This window comes from Nipponia nippon, unplaced genomic scaffold (genome assembly GCF_047370975.1).
Source record: "Nipponia nippon isolate SJK-2023a ecotype South Korea unplaced genomic scaffold, ASM4737097v1 scaffold_25, whole genome shotgun sequence".
Classification (NCBI taxonomy): Eukaryota; Metazoa; Chordata; class Aves; order Pelecaniformes; family Threskiornithidae; genus Nipponia; species Nipponia nippon.
Genome location: NW_028262342.1, coordinates 7,437,672 through 7,454,919, shown reverse-complemented (window position 1 = coordinate 7,454,919; position 17,248 = coordinate 7,437,672). Strand labels below are relative to the sequence as shown.

At 57.4% G+C, this 17,248-nt stretch overlaps 1 protein-coding gene across 3 annotated transcripts in view; it reads right to left on the bottom strand.

The window, feature by feature from the left end:
• Positions 1 to 362: 362 nt before the first annotated feature.
• The window catches only part of SCUBE3 (signal peptide, CUB domain and EGF like domain containing 3), a 38,785-nt gene continuing 21,899 nt past the window's right edge, over positions 363 to 17,248 (bottom strand). Inside the window, exons 7-24 of one of the 3 annotated variants that reach the window (XR_015705756.1) lie at positions 16,972 to 17,019; positions 13,164 to 13,280; positions 11,430 to 11,552; positions 9,547 to 9,663; positions 8,247 to 8,369; positions 7,497 to 7,631; positions 7,071 to 7,163; positions 6,869 to 6,985; positions 6,626 to 6,787; positions 6,130 to 6,333; positions 5,867 to 6,028; positions 5,426 to 5,593; positions 5,166 to 5,327; positions 4,717 to 4,914; positions 4,110 to 4,262; positions 3,849 to 3,928; positions 3,076 to 3,664; positions 363 to 2,760 (exon numbers count right to left, since the gene is read on the bottom strand). Coding sequence is in view for 2 of the 3 variants with exons in the window: in XM_087762313.1 (XP_087618439.1) it covers positions 3,515 to 3,664; positions 3,849 to 3,928; positions 4,110 to 4,262; positions 4,717 to 4,914; positions 5,166 to 5,327; positions 5,426 to 5,593; positions 5,867 to 6,028; positions 6,130 to 6,333; positions 6,626 to 6,787; positions 6,869 to 6,985; positions 7,071 to 7,163; positions 7,497 to 7,631; positions 8,247 to 8,369; positions 9,547 to 9,663; positions 11,430 to 11,552; positions 13,164 to 13,280; positions 16,972 to 17,019 (2,312 nt within the window). In the remaining variant the exon portion in view is untranslated. Of the gene's footprint in view, positions 3,665 to 3,848; positions 3,929 to 4,109; positions 4,263 to 4,716; positions 4,915 to 5,165; positions 5,328 to 5,425; positions 5,594 to 5,866; positions 6,029 to 6,129; positions 6,334 to 6,625; positions 6,788 to 6,868; positions 6,986 to 7,070; positions 7,164 to 7,496; positions 7,632 to 8,246; positions 8,370 to 9,546; positions 9,664 to 11,429; positions 11,553 to 13,163; positions 13,281 to 16,971; positions 17,020 to 17,248 lie in introns of all 3 variants that reach the window. The other 2 variants (XM_087762313.1, XM_087762314.1) reach the window with 2 other exon arrangements.

Below are 17,248 nucleotides of genomic sequence, written 5' to 3'. Positions count from 1 at the left end.
GTGTCTTTCAGCTGGCCCCAATTACCCACAGGATCCAGGGTAATGGGGGAGGATGTGGGAGCTGCAGCTCAGCGAGAGGGTTGGGGCCAAGGTAAAGTCTCTTTTCTATCCCCTCTGAGCTAGTCTCTGTCCAACTCCATGTTCTAGGCTAAAAATCAGATATGTTGCATCTAATTAATGTATATAAATAAACAGATTGTGTAATGACTGGTGAACTTACAGAAGTGCGTAGGATTTAAGCTTCTGGGGGACAAAAAAAACCCCTATGTCCTTGAAAAGAGCTTGTCTTAGCATCTGAGGGAACAAAACAATGAAAATAGCTTTGGATCCTGCTGTTAGAAACCTTTAAAATAAGTTTCAGAGCCAGTTTTTGAAAGATCAACACAACACCAAGAAATTCCATTTAATAATTAAAAAAAGACAATACAAAATGCAAACATTTCTTTTTGCAAAGTTCAGATACTTTTTTTTCTTTTAATCAAGTGCAAATAACTTCATGAACTACATCTTTCTCATTAATCATTTTTGCTGGAGATGGTAAGTCGTGGCCCGCTGCAAAAGGCAGATATAAATATTCCAACATGAAAAAAACAAAAAAAACCCAACAACCCTTATTTATGTTCACTGCGTCGAAACATTCAATACATCCGAGGTGGCTGATGATGCTGTTTTCAGCCTTTCAAACCTTTTCTGGGTGGTGGGTGTGGGTGAAGAGAGGGACTGAACTGCAGTGGGGTGGTTCCGGTGGCCTGGGGGCTTTTGGGGGGCGGTTGTTTGAGATATTTGGTGAAAGAAGCAGGAGGAGATGTTACCGGGTGGCTTTGGCCATTACAGGAGGACGTACTGCCCAGCTCGCCCTTCCAAAACTGCTTTAGGGGAGCGGAGGTGGTCAGTGCAGTGGCAATGGTGGCAACCAGGGCACCCCGAGGCTCCGGAAGCCCCAGTCCCAGCGAGGTCAGAGCAACAGCAACCCCACCATTAAATCACAGAGAATTACTAAACTCCCCTGCAAGCACGAGTGGCTGCATCGCACCGGGGCCACCGCAGTGGGGTTAGTCATTCCTGGTTTGTTTTTATTTTTGCTGTCCTTTTTTTTTTTTTCCTAAATATGAAAGACCCTTTCAACGGTCACTGCTCCGCTGCGACTGTCCCAGAGCAATAAAAAACCCCTCTCCAAATGTCTACAACAGCTTTTGTGCATCAAAGCAGCTGCTTTCAGACACCAACCAAGTGACAAACAGCTCAACCCACAGATGTTGAGCTTCCAAACAGGCTGGGAGCTGGGCGGCAGGAGGCGTAAATCCACAGCTGGGATGAATCAGGACAGACTTTTCCAACCAACGCATCCTGGGGACAAACCTCAGCCCCCTTTGCCAGCGCTCACCCAGCCCACAGCCCCTAATAGAGCCCAGAAGAAGCTCTCAGGGTGCTGGAGCAGCATGGATTGAGGAGGGAAAACACGGGCGAGGAGCTGCCTCCTGGTTTTGGCAAGGACTGACCCGGCGGGCCATGCAGAGCGATAAATAATTGTTCATTAAGAGCAGGGCTTGCTCCAGATGTGGTCGAGGGGACAGCAAGAGACAAGAGGGGACGGGAGGGGAAGTGCCAACAGGAAAGCTGTAGGCAAGTTGACCACATTTAGTCCTGGCAGCTCCAGGTCTGAGAGGATGAAGATGGGGATGAAGGTGCAGGGAGGCAACAGAGAGCTGGTTGCAGGACTGGAACGGAGGAGGAAGAGGGGTGACTGGTGGCAGCTGTCTCCTGTCCCCAGGGGTCCTCTCTGGCCACATGAAGATGCTGGGGGACAAACCCAACAGTGACATCTACCTGGCCATCGTCCCCAGCTGTGCCTGTCTGCGAAGCTGGGGGAAGGCAGGATGGGGTCCCCCCAGGATCTGCACCCTGCTCCCTGGGGGCTCCCAGAGCATCCTGGCAGGATGAACACGTGGAGAGGGATGGAGCCAAAAGCACGTGGAGGGACTTGGAAGCACAAAGCTTCGCCAGAGCTAGGGAGGCGTGACTCTCCCTCCAGGGATCTCCATGCCTGGGGGAAAGATTTCGGGGCTGAGCGGAAGGGCAGCTCCCCTCTCCTCCCAGTGTGGCCCTCAGGACCTGTCCTCGCTCTCCCCTGGGCCTTGGCTCATCCCTGAGCCCTTGCAGGGAAGCAAAATGGTTTGCGACAAGCAGGTGATGGGGCCAAGTTTTGCATCCTCCTTGCAATGCTGCTTGAACTACCCACAAACCGTGGAGGATCAGCCCAAAAGCATACAGCCACTCCGTCTCCTCTGTGGACGGACCGAGATGCCTCAAACCCCCTGCAAAAACTCACCCCATCACACGCCGAGCAGGAGAGGCACCATCTCCCCCCCGAACAGGGGGTTTTTATCAGGGACAAATGCAGCAGAAAAAGTTGCAAGGCCTGAAAACGGCATCCTGCCAGTCAGCGGCAGCCCAGGGCTGGGTTTGCTTTGGGTGGGTGGTTTGGTTTTTTGGTTTTTTTTTTGTTTTTGTTTTTTTTTTTTACAAACGCACATTCTCATTTCTCAGGCAGGTATAAATATTGTCGTTTCTAGTAGAAAAAAAACACTTCCCTCTAAATAATATAAAGACTCAAATGATTGCACTTAATACATATGAAAAAGGTAGAAAGGAGGATATCCTAGTGCACGAACATTTACTCCTGCTCTTCACAAAGCTTGCTTTTCCGAGTTACTCTTTGGCAGAGCTTGTAAGAAAGTCTGGTTTCTTGGCACAAGTGTTCTGGGATGGGGGGAAAATAAAAAAAAAACGAACCCGGCTGAAAGTCTTTCTCCTTTGCTCCCTGTTTCGCCCGTGCAGCCAGACATTGTTCTCCGGGAACGTGGCTTGGCTGTGCCTTCCTCCCAGCGCCAGTGCGGCTCTCTGGCAGGACGGCCACCGGAGCCACCATGGTTGCCGTTTTCTGGCATGCTTTGCTGATCTCTCCTTTAAATTTTCTTTTTAATCAAGTATGTTTTTTAAAAATTCTTTTCCCCCGATTTCTGCAAAGCGATACCAATACCCACGACCCACGTGCTGCAACAAATAAGGCATTACCTTCTTGCCATCCTCTGCAAAAGAGCTCAGTGGGGCTGCAGCCGGTGCCAGCCCCATGGGCTGGAAGGATGACGACCCCCCCGATGTCCCGGGCTGCCAGTGGCACTGGGGAACGAGGACAGACCTGGTGTAAAGGAAACGAAAGGGAGGACAGAGGTTGGCGAAAGGACCAGTGCTTCCATTTCCTAAAATGAAGAAGCTGCTTCAGAAGAAAGGAGTGGCTTTGCCAGCAGCTGGATGAGAGCAGAGCATCCCCCCCCAGCCAGGGGCATGGCTCTGCAGGGAGCACCGGAGAAATCATGGGGGGACATCTGCAGGGTGAGAAGTGGAGGTCCTGACGGAGCCGAGCAGAGGAAGGAGAAAATCGGAAAAGAGAAGGAAGGAAGAAGAGGTTTTCCTTGGCTGCAGGGTGGCCCAGGGGCAGCGTGGGCGCGGGGGGCTATTTGTAAGGCCGGAGGAAGCTGGAGACTTTGGAGCGGAGGAGTTTGATGAAGGAGCGGGGCAGCATCTCCTTGTGTTTCTCCGTGTATTTGAAGTAGTTCTGGGGGTGTGCCAGCACATCGAAGAAAGCTTTGATGAGCTTCTTGTCCTGCGGGGAAACCAAGCCGGAGGCGGGGGGTCACCATCCCACCCTGTGCTCCCACTGTGGCGGCTCCGAACTGAAGCCACGAGCACAGGGAGGGCATGGGGGCACACCCCAAGGGAAGGATGCTCCTGCGTGCCAGCATCCCCCGGAGCCCTGGGCAGCGAGGACCCGGTGGGGACATGCTTACCTTGAGGATCTCCTGGTGGTTTTCAGAGGCGTAGAGCCTGCCGTCCCGCACAATGTCCTCCACCAGCTGCTCGTAGTCCTCTGCAACACCCAGCCGAAAAACACAGTCAGGGCATGAGCCGTCACTTGTCCCTGAACCTCTGGTCCCTATCCCTGAGTCTGCTCCCCCCAAATACTTGGGAGGTGTGAATTGGAGGTGACCTGGGTACCAAAGCAGGCAGGGAGTCACCGGTATGCCAGGATGGCATCCCCCCGCACTCACCATCATAGGTGACATAGGGGATCTGGAAGCCCCGGGCGCTGTTGGCTTCACTGGTTTTGAAGTTGATCCACAGTTTCCGAGAGCGGGCAGTGAAGGCAATGGGCCTCTCATAGGTCTGGCACGTCTCGTAGGTGGTGATAGAGGATGGGGAGGCTGCCCAGAATGGCAAGGGGACACGTGATGCCAGATGCACATCTGCAGAGCCACCCCCAGCTTTACTGTCCTTAAATGCTCAGGGTGAAAGGGGGCATCAGGGATGGGGATTGTCCATGTTTGGTGAGGATGAGCACCCCCCAACCCTCATGTTATATACCGGGGATGTTGTTATTCCTTCCTTGCTCCAAACAGGGATTTTTACCCGAAAAAAGAAGTGCTGAGACCCAGGTGTGCAATCCAGCCCACACTTAGCCCATGTACACCCCTCTGATCCTGCAAGACACCGCGGTGGCAGGGTGATGCCGATCCCCCTGCTCACCCAATTCCCAAAAACCCCCTCCTGCCACACGGGGACATGGCTTTACCCCTTTGCACAAGGCAGCTCTGCCAAACCCCAGCCTTTTCCTCCCCAGCTTCTCCCGTGAACACCACGGTGCGCTTGGTTACCTACAGTTTTTCCGCATGACCAAGACGTCGCCACACTCGTCCTCGGAGGGGAGGAAGATCTCTGGCACCACGATGAGGATCTTGCGCTTGGGTGGCGGGTTGATGTTCCAGGTGCACTCGACGTTGGCGGGGTAATTCCCCGGGTAGTTGGGGGACTCGATGTAGCCCGTGTACTCACCCAGCTCCCCCCCGCACTGCCGGTCTGCAAGGCATGGAGAGTCGGTTCAACGGGGAATCAGTGGCATGGGACACACTGGGACAGTGTGGGTTTACTGGGCAAGGGGGGGAAGTTCTCTATTAGCACTGCTCAATGCATACCCCCATGCCTGCCTGCATGCATAAAGCACAGAAATGACCCAAAACTCTATTTTAAGGGACTTTTAAATAATTTTGAGGAAGGACCCCAGTTCACACCATGCCTGTCCCCCCTCCATGACACCCCAGCTTGCCTACTTTTGCACTGGGACACGGAGGTGGAGCCATCAAAGTCGGTGGTGGTGTTGCCGGGACAGGTGATGCAGTAATTCTGCCGAAAATCGGGCTGGTAGGTGCCCACGGTGCAGCGGATGCAGCGATGGACGCTCGTGTTGTAGTAATGCCCAGGGGAGCACTGGACTGGGGGGCGGGAGGGTTCAGAGAGCAAAGGGGGCTGCGTCAGCCACTGGCACAGCCCCGCCGGGTGCCCCCCACCCCGAGCACCAGCTCTGACCTACCTTTGGTGTCACAGTCCTGGAAGGAGAGGGCTCCCTCGTGGCGGGTGGTCAGCCCCCCACCGCAGGGGAAGCAGAGCGCCCGCCCCACCTCGGGCTGGTAGGACCCACGGGGACACAGCTGGCAGGGCTTGAAGCCATCAGCCGAGTGCTGGCCAGGGGGACACTGACCTGCGGGCACAGGCATCGGTCAGTCCTGGCACCCAGTGTGCCCTGGACTCTCCCACCCCATGCCCAGCTCCTCTCCCCCCCAGCCTTGGCAGCACCAATAAATCCAGAGCAAGAACTGCCTTTCCTGGTGTCCCCTCTAAATGCCCAAAATAGCAACTCCTGTGGGTCCTGGGGATGCTCAGGGCTTTCCTCTCTTCTGGATGGGGGCTGATGGCTGATGGTTGAAGCTGCAGCCCTGGACATCCCCTGGCTGTCCCTCCCGGCCCCCCTTACCTGTGCAGCCGGTAATGTTGGTAGCTCCCACTGGTCCAAAAGCATCACTGCGGGGACACAGGTCACAGGAGAGCTGCCCTTCCTTCTCCTGGTAGGTGCCGGGGGGACAGGGGATGCACTGCTCTGTCTGGCCATGGTAATATGTTCCCTGCGAGCAGCTAACTGAGAGCCGGTGGGGGACGTCAGTGATGCAGCAGGGGGGCTGTCACCACTGGGGGGGATGTGACCAGTCCGCCACCCAGGGACCCCACGATGCTCCTTACCACACTTGCCACCCAGGCGCTGCTGGCCCGGCCCACAGCTCTCTTGCCGCTCCGGGGCCATGCTCAGCTTCTTCGCCACCTCGTACTCCATCCCCGCAAAGCGGAGCAGGAACCGCTCCTGGTTGATGGATTTCTTCAGGGCTTTGATGGCTGACTTCAGCTTTTTCTCCACTCTCTGTCGCAGGCAGTGCAGGTTGCAGCTGGCTAGGGATGCAGGGGGAAAGAGGGGAGCAGGGAGGAACAGGGGTTGCAGAGGGAAACAGGGATGCAGTGAGAAGGGAGAGAGAGAGAGGGAAACCCAGCAGGATTAAAACCATCTCCCAAATGCTCAGCTGCAAGCGCTGCCCAGCACATACCAGTCTGGTGCAGGATGAGGACCAGTTTGGCTCTCAGTGCTGCATGCGGATGGCACCATCCCTCTGGTATCGCCACTGTCCCCCCTGGTCCCACCACGCCTCCCTGCACTCGAGACGGGCCAAGCCAGTGCCATGCCCACCTGTGATCTCCTCCGGCTTGATCTCCGCCTCGAACTCCAGTGTGATGCGCGTCACCTCCTTGTTGGAGGAGTTGCGAGCCCGGCGGCCCTTCCCCTTCTTGGATGAGTCGCACTTGAGGTTGACAAAAGCGACCTGGCAGTCAGAGCAGGGTGCCGAACCACCTGTGCATGGGGGACAAGTCAGGACCCTGTCCCTCCCAGGGGGATGGACATCCCCGCTGCCCCCCTGCCATCACGCCTCACCTTGTGCCCCAGCCTTCCCGGCCTCATCCTGCTTGCCCTTTGTTCGCGGGTGCAGGTGGCACTTGGCATCCTTGATCTTGAAGGAAGCCTTTTGCTTGACTGGCGCAGCGGCGGTCTCTAAAAGAAAAGGCGGGTGCTCAACAACCCTGGCACAGGGCAGCCCAGCCCGTGGTGGCTGTGGTCACCCCAGGACCCCCCTTACCAAGGCACTGCTGGCTGCTGTTGGCGGGTCTCTGCTGGCCGCCCTGCCGCAGGATGGGGGTCCCACAGCTCACCGTGTAGCTGCTGTCAGACTCTGCAGAAAGGAGGAATGGGAGTTGGGGATGCCAGAGCGGCTGCCCAGTCCCCATGATGCTCTGCTGGGGTGATGCAGGGAGGCACGGCTGTGCCGTGGGGGGACAATGCCCAGCACCCTGCCATGGGGATCCTGCACCAGGGACCCATCCTATGGATCTACACCCAGCGACAAGCCCCCCCTGAGCAACCACCTCCCTCCCTCACCCCAGCCACTACTTGGGTGCTCTGCATCCTGGCTGTGCAGCCGCTCCTTCCCCCCCCCCCCAGTTTGGGCCATGCAGGGAAATGGGGACCCCTCCGCCTGTGCCGGCAGTGGCACCGGCGCCGGTACCTGGCAGAAAGTGGGCCTTGGAGGCGCAGGTGAGGGCACAGCTGTCCTTCTTGCCTGTCTTGTTGCAGGTGAGGGTGGCCCGTGGTGGCACTGAACCTGGCAGGCATTTCACCAGCTCTGAGGGACATGCGCCGGCTGGTGATGACAAGCGGGGATGCACGTGGCTGGCACAGCCCGGGGACCCACAAGGGAACCCTGTGCACTCCCAGGTCATGGGGGGATTCAGTGGGGAGTAGAGGGTGCCAGAGTGAAGCATGGGAACCCTGGACCAGCAACCCAACCACCCCAGCTCCTTCTTGGACATGTGAGATGTGACTGCTGGGATTTAAATTTTTTTGAAGGGGACAGCCTGTCCTCTACAAAGGGGAGGCAGTCGGGTACCAGGGCATGGCCAGGGCCATGAAAGCAGCTCCTTTAGGGACACTTGCTGGTGCAAAAGCTCGCAGCTAGCCCTGAGCACAGTCAAAAAAGCAACGAGATGACCAAGGGCAGAAGGAGCAGGGCAACACCTCATGGCACTTCCCATCCACACCCATATGAGATGGACATGGGGCCCCAGCCAAAAGCAGCCCGCCCCACAGCATCCCTGTGCCAGGATGTCCCCAAACCCCCATGGTCCCCCCCACCCTGACCTTAATCCCAACAGCCCCAAGTGATGGAGGGGCCATGGGGCATCGGGACCCTCAAGCTGGGGGATGTCCAGGCTATGCTGGAGCATCACCAGCCATGGTGTATCCTGCCCTGACATACCTATACAGTCCTTTTTATTCCAGTGCAGCTTACAGCCAGTGGGACAGGTACACTGGTAGCTGCCAGGCATGTTGATGCAGCCAAATTTGCAGCCCCCCTGGTTGATGCTGCATTCGTCGACGTCTACGGGGAAGAAAAAGAGGTGGTGGGCGAGGGGCAGCAGCAGGGGCTGAGCAGGACCCCCTGGCTCTGACACTGAATTGCTGCATCATCTCAGGGCTGTGATTTTGGATGGATAAATTGCATGACCCATGCCTGGCTGGAGATGGGGGATGCACACTGCAGGGCGCTTCCAACTGTGTGTCCTCCCTGCAGCCATGTCAGCCCCACGGGGACGAGGGAAACCCCAACTCCTGGTGTCCCCAAGGGCCAGGTGGTGATGGGTGCAGCCCACCCAGGCTGAGCCCAGCCCTGGCCCTGCGGCAGGCTGGGGAGCTGTGGGGGGCAGCAGACGAAGCCAACATGGAAGCACTTAGCAGCCGAATTCAAAACGCAGCTGCTCGGCAGCCCTGGCCCCTCTCCCTGTGGCGGGAACCTTCCGCTCCGGCCTGGAATGGGGGGCCGATGTTCCAGGCCTGGCACAAAGCAGGGACGGAGTTGGGGAGCGGCCAGGGATGGAGCTGCCCTCCAAACACCCCTCCCTGCCCGGCTCCCCCTTCTCGGGAACGTCGGTGGGACCCAGCGACCCCTCCATTGCAGGATCACACCAAAGGCATCCCAAGAGCTGTGCTGGCTCACGCTGACTGTTTTGGGAGCACGAGGAGCGTCACCCACCCTCACCGGATGGGCAGCACTGGAGCACCCGGCCTCGTGCCGCCGTCTCCCCAGGCTGACAGCACTGCTGCTGCAACACGCTCGGGCAACCCCCCAAAGCATGTTTCATCTGCTTCCCTGCTTCCTGGGGCGCTGCACGCCCCCGCCCTTGGGAGCTATCTGCCTTGTGAAACTTAAATCAAACCCTTTTGATGTTCCCCCTCCCACCCCGTCCCAGCTCCCTGCCAAAAACATCGGGGATTTCTCCCTCTCTCTCGCTACAGACAAGTCACAAATTGTTCCTGTCACTCCGTTTGAAGTTGCAGACACCAGCGTCTGGCTGCGAGCCCCCTCCCTGCCTGGCCCCAGCCCGGGGTACGCAGGGAACTGACTGTCCCCATGAGCCCTTGGGGTGAGCGGTATCCCCAAGGGTCCCACAGCAACCGTGCCATGGGGCTGCCCCATCCCTGGGTGCCCCGTGTGCTTCCCCGGGACCCGAACCCAGCAGGGTGATGGGCTCCTCCTGCCAGCATCCAGCCAGCCCTACCTCCACAGTGGGTGAGCCCATACAGTGTGTAGCCCTTGTTGCACAGGCACTGGAAGCTGCCTGGAGTGTTGATGCAGAGGTGGTCGCAGGTCCGGTCAAAGGAGCACTCGTCAATGTCTGAAGGAAAGGCAAGGGGGAAAGTTGAGGGCTGGCATGGTGGAGGGGCAGCCCCGGGCACAAGGGCTGTCCCCTTCCCACTCCAATTGTGCCAGCAAGCTGGGGGCTGCACTGGGATGCTGTGGGATCCTGCACTGGGATGCTCCAGGGATCCAGCACCGGATTGCTCTGGGGATCCAGCACTGGGATGCTCCAGGACCCTGTGCTCCCACTCTCCCTGCCTCCGAGCTCCCTCCTTGCCCACTCCAGCTGCTGCTACAGGGAAGCAGCAGCCCACTGCTGCAACTCCTGCAGCCCCTCTGCCCCCCAAACAGGCCAAACAGGGCCAGCACTGTGCCCTTGGCACAGGGGGGCTGCGAGAGCCCTCGGCTGCTGCCCAGCCAGGGCTCTGCCCTGTGCCAGGGAGGGATGCTGCGCAGGCAGGTCCTGCCCTGGGGATGGTGCCAGTGACGTCTGCTCGCCCCCATGGGGCACCTCGTCGGGGCAGAGACGTCCTGGCTGGGCAGGTGAACCCAACTTGGCGGGTTTGAGCATCATTTCATTGGCTTCATTAAGTTAATTGCCGCACTCAGATCAAGCTCCCAAGAGTGCAGAACCTGGATGGAGATGAAAGCAGTTGCAGCCCTAGAGCGTGCCAGCACCCTTCTTCCCCGGCCACGCTCTTTTGGGAAGCAACACTTGGGCTCAACCACACCTGCCATGCTGTCCTTGGCCATGGGCTGGGGGGCCAGAACCCTATGCTCCCCCTGGGATGGCCCAGAAAGCTGCCAGGTTGTTTAAACATGCTGGGTTTATGTGGGATGTGCAGGAGGATGTTGGGACAGAGAGAAAAAGGTGGGAAAAGCAGTGCAGAGCAGCCAGCTCCCTCCGAGTGAGCAGGATGCATCTTCCCCCTCCCCTCCTGCCCTCTGACAGACGGGGGAAGGAGAAATCCTTTTGCAAAAGCCACTGAAATCCTTGCTTTGCCTTGACGGCTTGCAAAAATGGCGTGTCCCCAAGCAGGGCATGATCCAGCCCCTGCCACGGGGCAGCTGGCGGAAGGGGAGAGGCAAGGCAGGACATGTCCCACTCCTCTTCCTGTCCCCTATCCCAGGAAAATGGCAGCCTCTTGAGATGGGAGGAAGCAGCCTGTGTGTCAGTGCATGTGCTTTAGCAGCAAGCTACAGTCGTGATGCTGTGGGATAGCTAGCAAAAACTTTGTGCAATAAAGCGGAGCAGTCTGGGAGAAGCACAGAGGTGTCAGGGTGGGTGCTGAGCTCAGGATGCCCTCCCAGGACACATGGGGTGCTGCTGGGGTCCCCAGTCCCCTGGCACGGGTGCTCTGGAGCTCAGCTTTGGGGCGTGCTTGCTGCCAGGGCTGCTGGCAGGGATGGTCCTTGCACTGAGGCAGAGCTGTGTCCATGGGGCTGCGGGGAACGTCATGACCGTCATCCCAGCCCTGAGTAAGGCTGGAGGATTTCACCTGGCATCTGCCTAATTGCTGGCTTTAACTCTGCTACGAGAAGAGCCCAGAAATCCCCAGTGCAGGAGTGGGGCTGGGACGGCAGCCCAGCTCTGCAGATCAAAGCACTAAGCCCCAGACCAGAACCCAAATCTAACACTAATCCCCTGAAGGATGTATGCGGTCCAGAAGAAAGCAAAGAGGAATGAGTAACCCGGCCAGCACTCCTCCAGCAGCAGCTGTGGGACGGCTGAGAAACGCCGGAGGGCAGGGAGAGGTGATGTCCCCGGGCAGGGCAGGGCCCCGAGGTCCCACTGCCCCTTACCTTGGCAGTTCCTCTCATTGATGAGCAGCTTGTAGCCCTTCTTGCAGCTGCACTCGAAGCTGCCCACTGTGTTCCTGCAGATGTGGTCGCAGCCACCATTGTTGAGCCGGCACTCATCGATGTCTGGCGAGGACAGGGGACACACGTCACACCCTGGCTGGGATGCTTGGCCAGGAGAGTGGCGTCCTCCCCTCTGGACCCCACCAGGAGTCAGCAAACGGAGGCAACCCTTTGGGCTCTGATGGTCACCAGGGGAATGTGGCTGCTGGTTTTATCTGGGTGCATTCACGGAGCTGATACATGACACTGGGGAAGGCCAGGGCTCCTGGGCTCAGTTCCCCTTGGAAGTTGCGCAAAACGTTTAATTTCTGCAGGTCTCAGCATCCCCGGGAGCAGAGCCAGGAGCCAGGGTGTCCGAAAGAGCCTTGCGGCTGGGGGAAAGCACCAGGCCAGAGTCTGCAGAATCACAGGTTTGGGGTGGGGGCTACTTTTGGGGACCAGGAGCAGCAGGAGGAAAGAGCAAGCCAGGAGAGGAAACCCCCTCCTTCAAAAACAGCCGCTCAACAAAATACTTTTCAACCCTCACCTCTGTGCTTGCCATCTCCTTCCTGCCATAAACAAAGCTAAAAATGACGATGCACAACAACTGCAAAGAGTCCCGACAACCTGGAAAGCGGCTGGGACTTGGTTTTTTGGTTGGTTGTTTTTGTTTTTTTTTTCTGCTAATCACAAAATTTACTGCTAGGAAATGACCTGTAAAATGGAAGGAGACCAGGAAGAAGCAGCCACCTTCCCCATCCCTCCATCCCCCAGTCGCCAGCGCCAGGGTGGCAGCTCTGCCTCTCTGGAGCTGGGGCTTTCTTTTTACGACTGCGAGGGAGTGAGCTGTATTCCAGCCCGCAGTCGTAATAAAACCCCCAGACACAGGGGATGTGGCTCCGGGTTATTGCACGTTCCTGGAAACTGCAGAATTGGAGAAGGGGATTGGGATGCTCTGATAAAATAACAGGGGGCAGAGGGTTTCTGGAAGCAGTCAGCATGTAAACAGGCAGCTCGCAGCGGGATGGGCTTTCCTTTCAACCAGGGTCAAGTTCCTGGAGCTGCCGAAAGACACAACACAGGCGCTGGCCGGCCCTGGGGTCGTGGTGTCACCTTGCCTGGGGGGGCAGGTTTGGGGTGGCTGGGGTAACCAGTCTGGACTGCTCCCCCTTCGAGAGGCAGGTGGATGGGGATGTCAGTGGGAGCAGAAGCGTGTGGCATCCCGTGGTGTCCTCCCCCAGGCAGTACACGGTGCTTGAACCCAGCTGGACAGTGACCACAGAGGGACTCGTGCATCTCGAATTCCCAGAGCGGGTGTGGATTTCCTAAACACCCAGCCCCTAGCCGTGGGGAAACTGAGGCAGCGGGGTAGAGTAAGGTAGGATGGGACCCTCCAGCCCAACAAGTGCCATGCCATCACCTCTGACTTGACCTGACCCACCTTTCCTCCTCCCTGTAGGCTTCCTGGAGGAGCGGGGCCAACCACAACGCCTTTAACAAGGCAGCTGAGTTCCCGCACCTGGGCGTGATCCTTGTCCCCACCCCACGGATGCAAACACCAAGAAAGCAAATGCTGCAGGCCATGTTGAGCTGAGCTAAAACTGAGCCTTTTCTAAGGCACCGAGGACACAGGGGGGAGTCTGAGGCACCCAAGGGCGAGCAGTGAACACCCCGGCCCCACTTGCACCCACCTACCTTTGCATGTCTTCCTGTCAGGCTGGAGCATGAAGCCCATGGGGCAGCTGCAGTGCACGCCCGTGGCCGCGTCGTGACACTTGCTGTCGCAGCCCCCGTTGTTCACAGCACATGTCTCTGCGTGGAGAAGGGAGAGAGCAACTGGGGTGAGGGACTGGTGTCTAAAAGGCTGGAGGGGTAACACCACCCAGATGTCCCCATGCCACCCAAACATCCCCATGCTGCAGCCTGGGAGAGGCAGCAGGTGCAAACCTCCTTTCAGAGCCCACTGAAACCGCCTTTGGCTTTTCATGCAGCAGTAACGAGATCACGGAGCCCCCAAATTAATAAACACCCTGGATACAGAGTGCGAGGGCCAGGGCAGGTAAGGCATTAACATTTGGTGATCCCGCAGCATCTTCCGCCTCTGCAGACAACCTGGCGCTCATTCCCTTTCCCATCGCCCCGCCACGCACCCGGGTGCTGCTCCCCAGGGATTTTGGAGGTGAAGTAAGAGCGTCTGTGATTCACCCCACATTGCAGGCAGTGCTAAGGCAGGAAAAAGCACCCAGATTTCCTGGTTTGCCATCCAAACCCCTGCACAACCCTCCTGCCTTCCAACAACCTGCTCTTATATACTGGGTATCTGCATTTGAGGTAGAGAGGGGTGTGGTGACAGCCCTGTCCCCTCGTTAAGAGGATGCTTTATTAATCACAGGCAGAGAGCAGAGCAGTGCCCAGCCATCCCAGGGAGGATGGGGTCGGGGACACAGGCAGGGATGTGCAGGCAGAGCCGCTGCCTGTTGCGAAACAGCCAACACTTGACACTCAGGGCGCTGGGAAAAGCGGAGGTGGTTCGACTGAGGCTCTTCGCTCCTGAAACATGTTGGCTTTTCAGCTGACAGAGGGAAAAGTGGCTCCGTAGGATTAATCCTGCTGCGCTCAGCCCCCACGCTGGCATTGGGGCTGCATGTCTCCTGAAAACAGGGCCTGGTAGAGTCCAGCTTTGGCATCTCCAATGAGGAGGAATTGAATTTCCCAGTGACAAAGTCACAGCACTTGCTGTGCAAAACACAGCCAGAGCCGAGTCTCGCCAGGGGTGCCCAGGCTGCAGCTCCCCAGGGATGCAGGTGCACAGCCCTGGTCCCCCGGTGGGATGGCAGGGGAGGTCCTGGGTCCCTCGCTGCCACCGCTGCCATCGAGCTGCAAAGCCATGGGTGAGCCCATGCCGCCGGTCCCTAACTGTCACCCGCTGCTCGGGCACACCAGCTGGTCCAGTGTCACGGGCTAATTTGGGAGATGCTTTGTATAATTAGAACACACACACAGAGGCAGGCAGCATCAGTGGAAAAAAATAATCCAATTTAAAAAAAATGCTAATTATTTCAGTATTATCAAAGTCAGCTGTTGCTGGTAGGACTAGAAGGGACACTAATTTAAATGAAGCATTTTCAGCTTGACAGCTTCCCTGTGAGATCAATCCTCAGTTTCGGTCCTAACCACCAGAAGAATGGTTTGAAGTGCATTAAGTTGTTCACAAAGGATAATAAAATATTCCTTTCAGAAGGCTGGTTGCTTGGATAAATGAGACATTTGGGCTTCAAGGAACCCAAGATGAAAATGCCTTGAAGAAATTCCTTGGAAAGAGCAAAGCCCAGGTTCTCCCGCTCTTTGCAAGTGCCGCATGGGGTGGGAATGACAGAACCATCCAACCATTTGCCGCAGGGCGAGGGAGATGGGATCATTCTGTGCTCATCTTGCTGCTGCTATTTTTATGCTGTCCCATAATAAGAGAACAAAAGGGACCATTTTATGAAATTAATAGCCAGCACAATTACAAAACTTAACGGCAAGGGAGGGATTTCTGCAGATATTATTCCTCCAGCCAGGTCCTCGTGCCACATGCAGCCTGGCCGTGCTGGGACTGTCCCCTCCCCACAGTGCCGGGGCAAAGAGCGCGGTGCAGGCGACACCGTGCCGAAGGGAAAGGAAACTTTCTGGAAGCCCGATGGATTATTTAATGCCAGCCTTTGTTCCAGCAGCTGATGCAGAAGCAGCCCAAGGAGGATTGATTTAACAGGGTCGCCACCGAGATGAGACGATGGGCTCGGCACGGGCTCTGCTTTTGGCAGGACCGAGGAGCCAGAGAAGCAGCTGCACTGGGGAGGACAGGGCTCTGCGGGGAGTGCAGTGCCCTGGGCATGCCTCACTGTGCTCACAGCCCCCTCCAGCGCTGTGGCACCCATCTCCCCTCCTGGCCCCTTTGCACCTTTGGGAATTTCTGCTGAGATGTAAAGCAAGCACTATCCACCATACCATGCAGGATGCGACTGGTGCCTGGGGTGGAAGCTGAGCCAGCACAGCTGGAGCATCACTGCAAACCCCTTTGCAAAGGGGGGGACCATGTCCTAGGCTTGCAAAAAGCTTGGAGGGGGCTGCTGGGGTACCTGTGAGGCAGTGGAGGTCAGGCGGTGTGGGGCCAGGCACTGGAGCAGGGCCCCAGGAGAGCGGCATTGTTCGGCAGTGCTGGCAGCCCGGGGGCTGCTCCCAGCCTGGCGCGAGCTGGCATGACTCACCCAGCCACACAGGGCTTTGGCGAGGGCCTCCATCACTCAGGGAGGGAGAAGACAAAGCAGCTTGCACACACGCACACACTCTTTCCCACCCTCCTCCATTCCAGCTCTGGTCTTGCTTCCCAACTGCTGTGCCATGAAAATCCTCACCCCGCTCAGCACCCTTCACCGTGCCAGCCATCACTGGGGCCTGACCGAGCCCCTGCCCATGCGCCCACAGCGCCCTGCCTGCACACGCTCTGGCTTCGCCTCCACCTGCTGGGAAGCGGCAATCGCAGTGGGATTGCGATCCCATGAGCCTAAGGAGATAATTGCGCAGTAATTGGAGGGATTACAGCTGGGTTGGCTGGAGTGCAGTGATGCGTGGAGCTGGGGATCCCCCTTCTCCCAGCCCTGTGGGAAAGGCTTTGCAGAGCCCCCTGAAAGCCACGGTCGGTGCTCCCTGCCACCGGTGAGCCATGCGCCCACAGCTCCTCCTGGATGTGCCAGGAGTTTGCATGCACCCAGCACATCCATGAACAAGATTCCCCACTGCAGACACCTTCACACTGTCTGGGTTTCCTTGCTGGCAGAGCAGAGGTGTCGCCTTACCTTCATTAAGGGCTTAGAGACCCAACGGGGGTTGCAAAGAAATCCTTGGGGAAGCGCCTGAGGTGCCCAGCCCAATAAAGGGTCATTGCAGCTGTGCAATTTGCTGCAGCTCTAGGCTGGGTGCCTCTGAGCATGGTTAGCAGCTTTGCTGGGCCAAACCCTGGGACACCCTGAATGTCCCTGCACCCACAGAGGGGGCTGTCTGCGAGAGGGTGGGCTCCAGGGAGGGGTAACTTTGGGAGCGCACAGCGCAGAGACAGGCACGAGCATGCCCCTCCCCATCACGCAGCTGACAGCAGCCCACCGCTAGCTCCTCTCGGGCTTGCTTGGCAGTAGTAGTGGGGGATAACCATTGCCGCAGTCACTGGAAAGCAGATTATCACCCCTTGCACCAGGCTGGATCGACCAAAGCAACACGAGAGCCCCCGCCTCATGCAAGCGCAGCCAGGGGAGGGTTTCTTTCTCTGTTCCCCCAAAAGCAAAGTCCACTTGCAGCCCAAGGCCAGGCTTGCTCTGAGGGGTTTAAAAGCAGCAGCGGGTACAGAGTTAGTGAGGCATGCGGTTAGCGCGACAGCTCAGCCCCCCAAGCCCGGTTATGATCTCAAGATGAGAGACCGTCTACAGTTAGACCCCTTCATAGAGATAGAGAGAACAAAAATATTTACCATTAGAAAACGTCTCAAGGATAACGTGTTGCTGGAAGTGTCTCTCCCCTGTTTAACATTATAAAAAAGTGATTTAGAAACAGTGTCCAGCAAGGAGCTCGATTGGTGTCACACGTCAAAGGGTTTGACTCCACTGCCTTTCCAGCCTGGTGGAAATTGTTCCTTTGGGTTTTTTCTCCCCCCGTCTCCCAAAAGAGCCAAAACCCGAGGTTTGGGTCCGGTGCTATCAACCTCTCCATCACCCTGTCCAAAGCATCCCATGCCCCGCAGCCTCTCC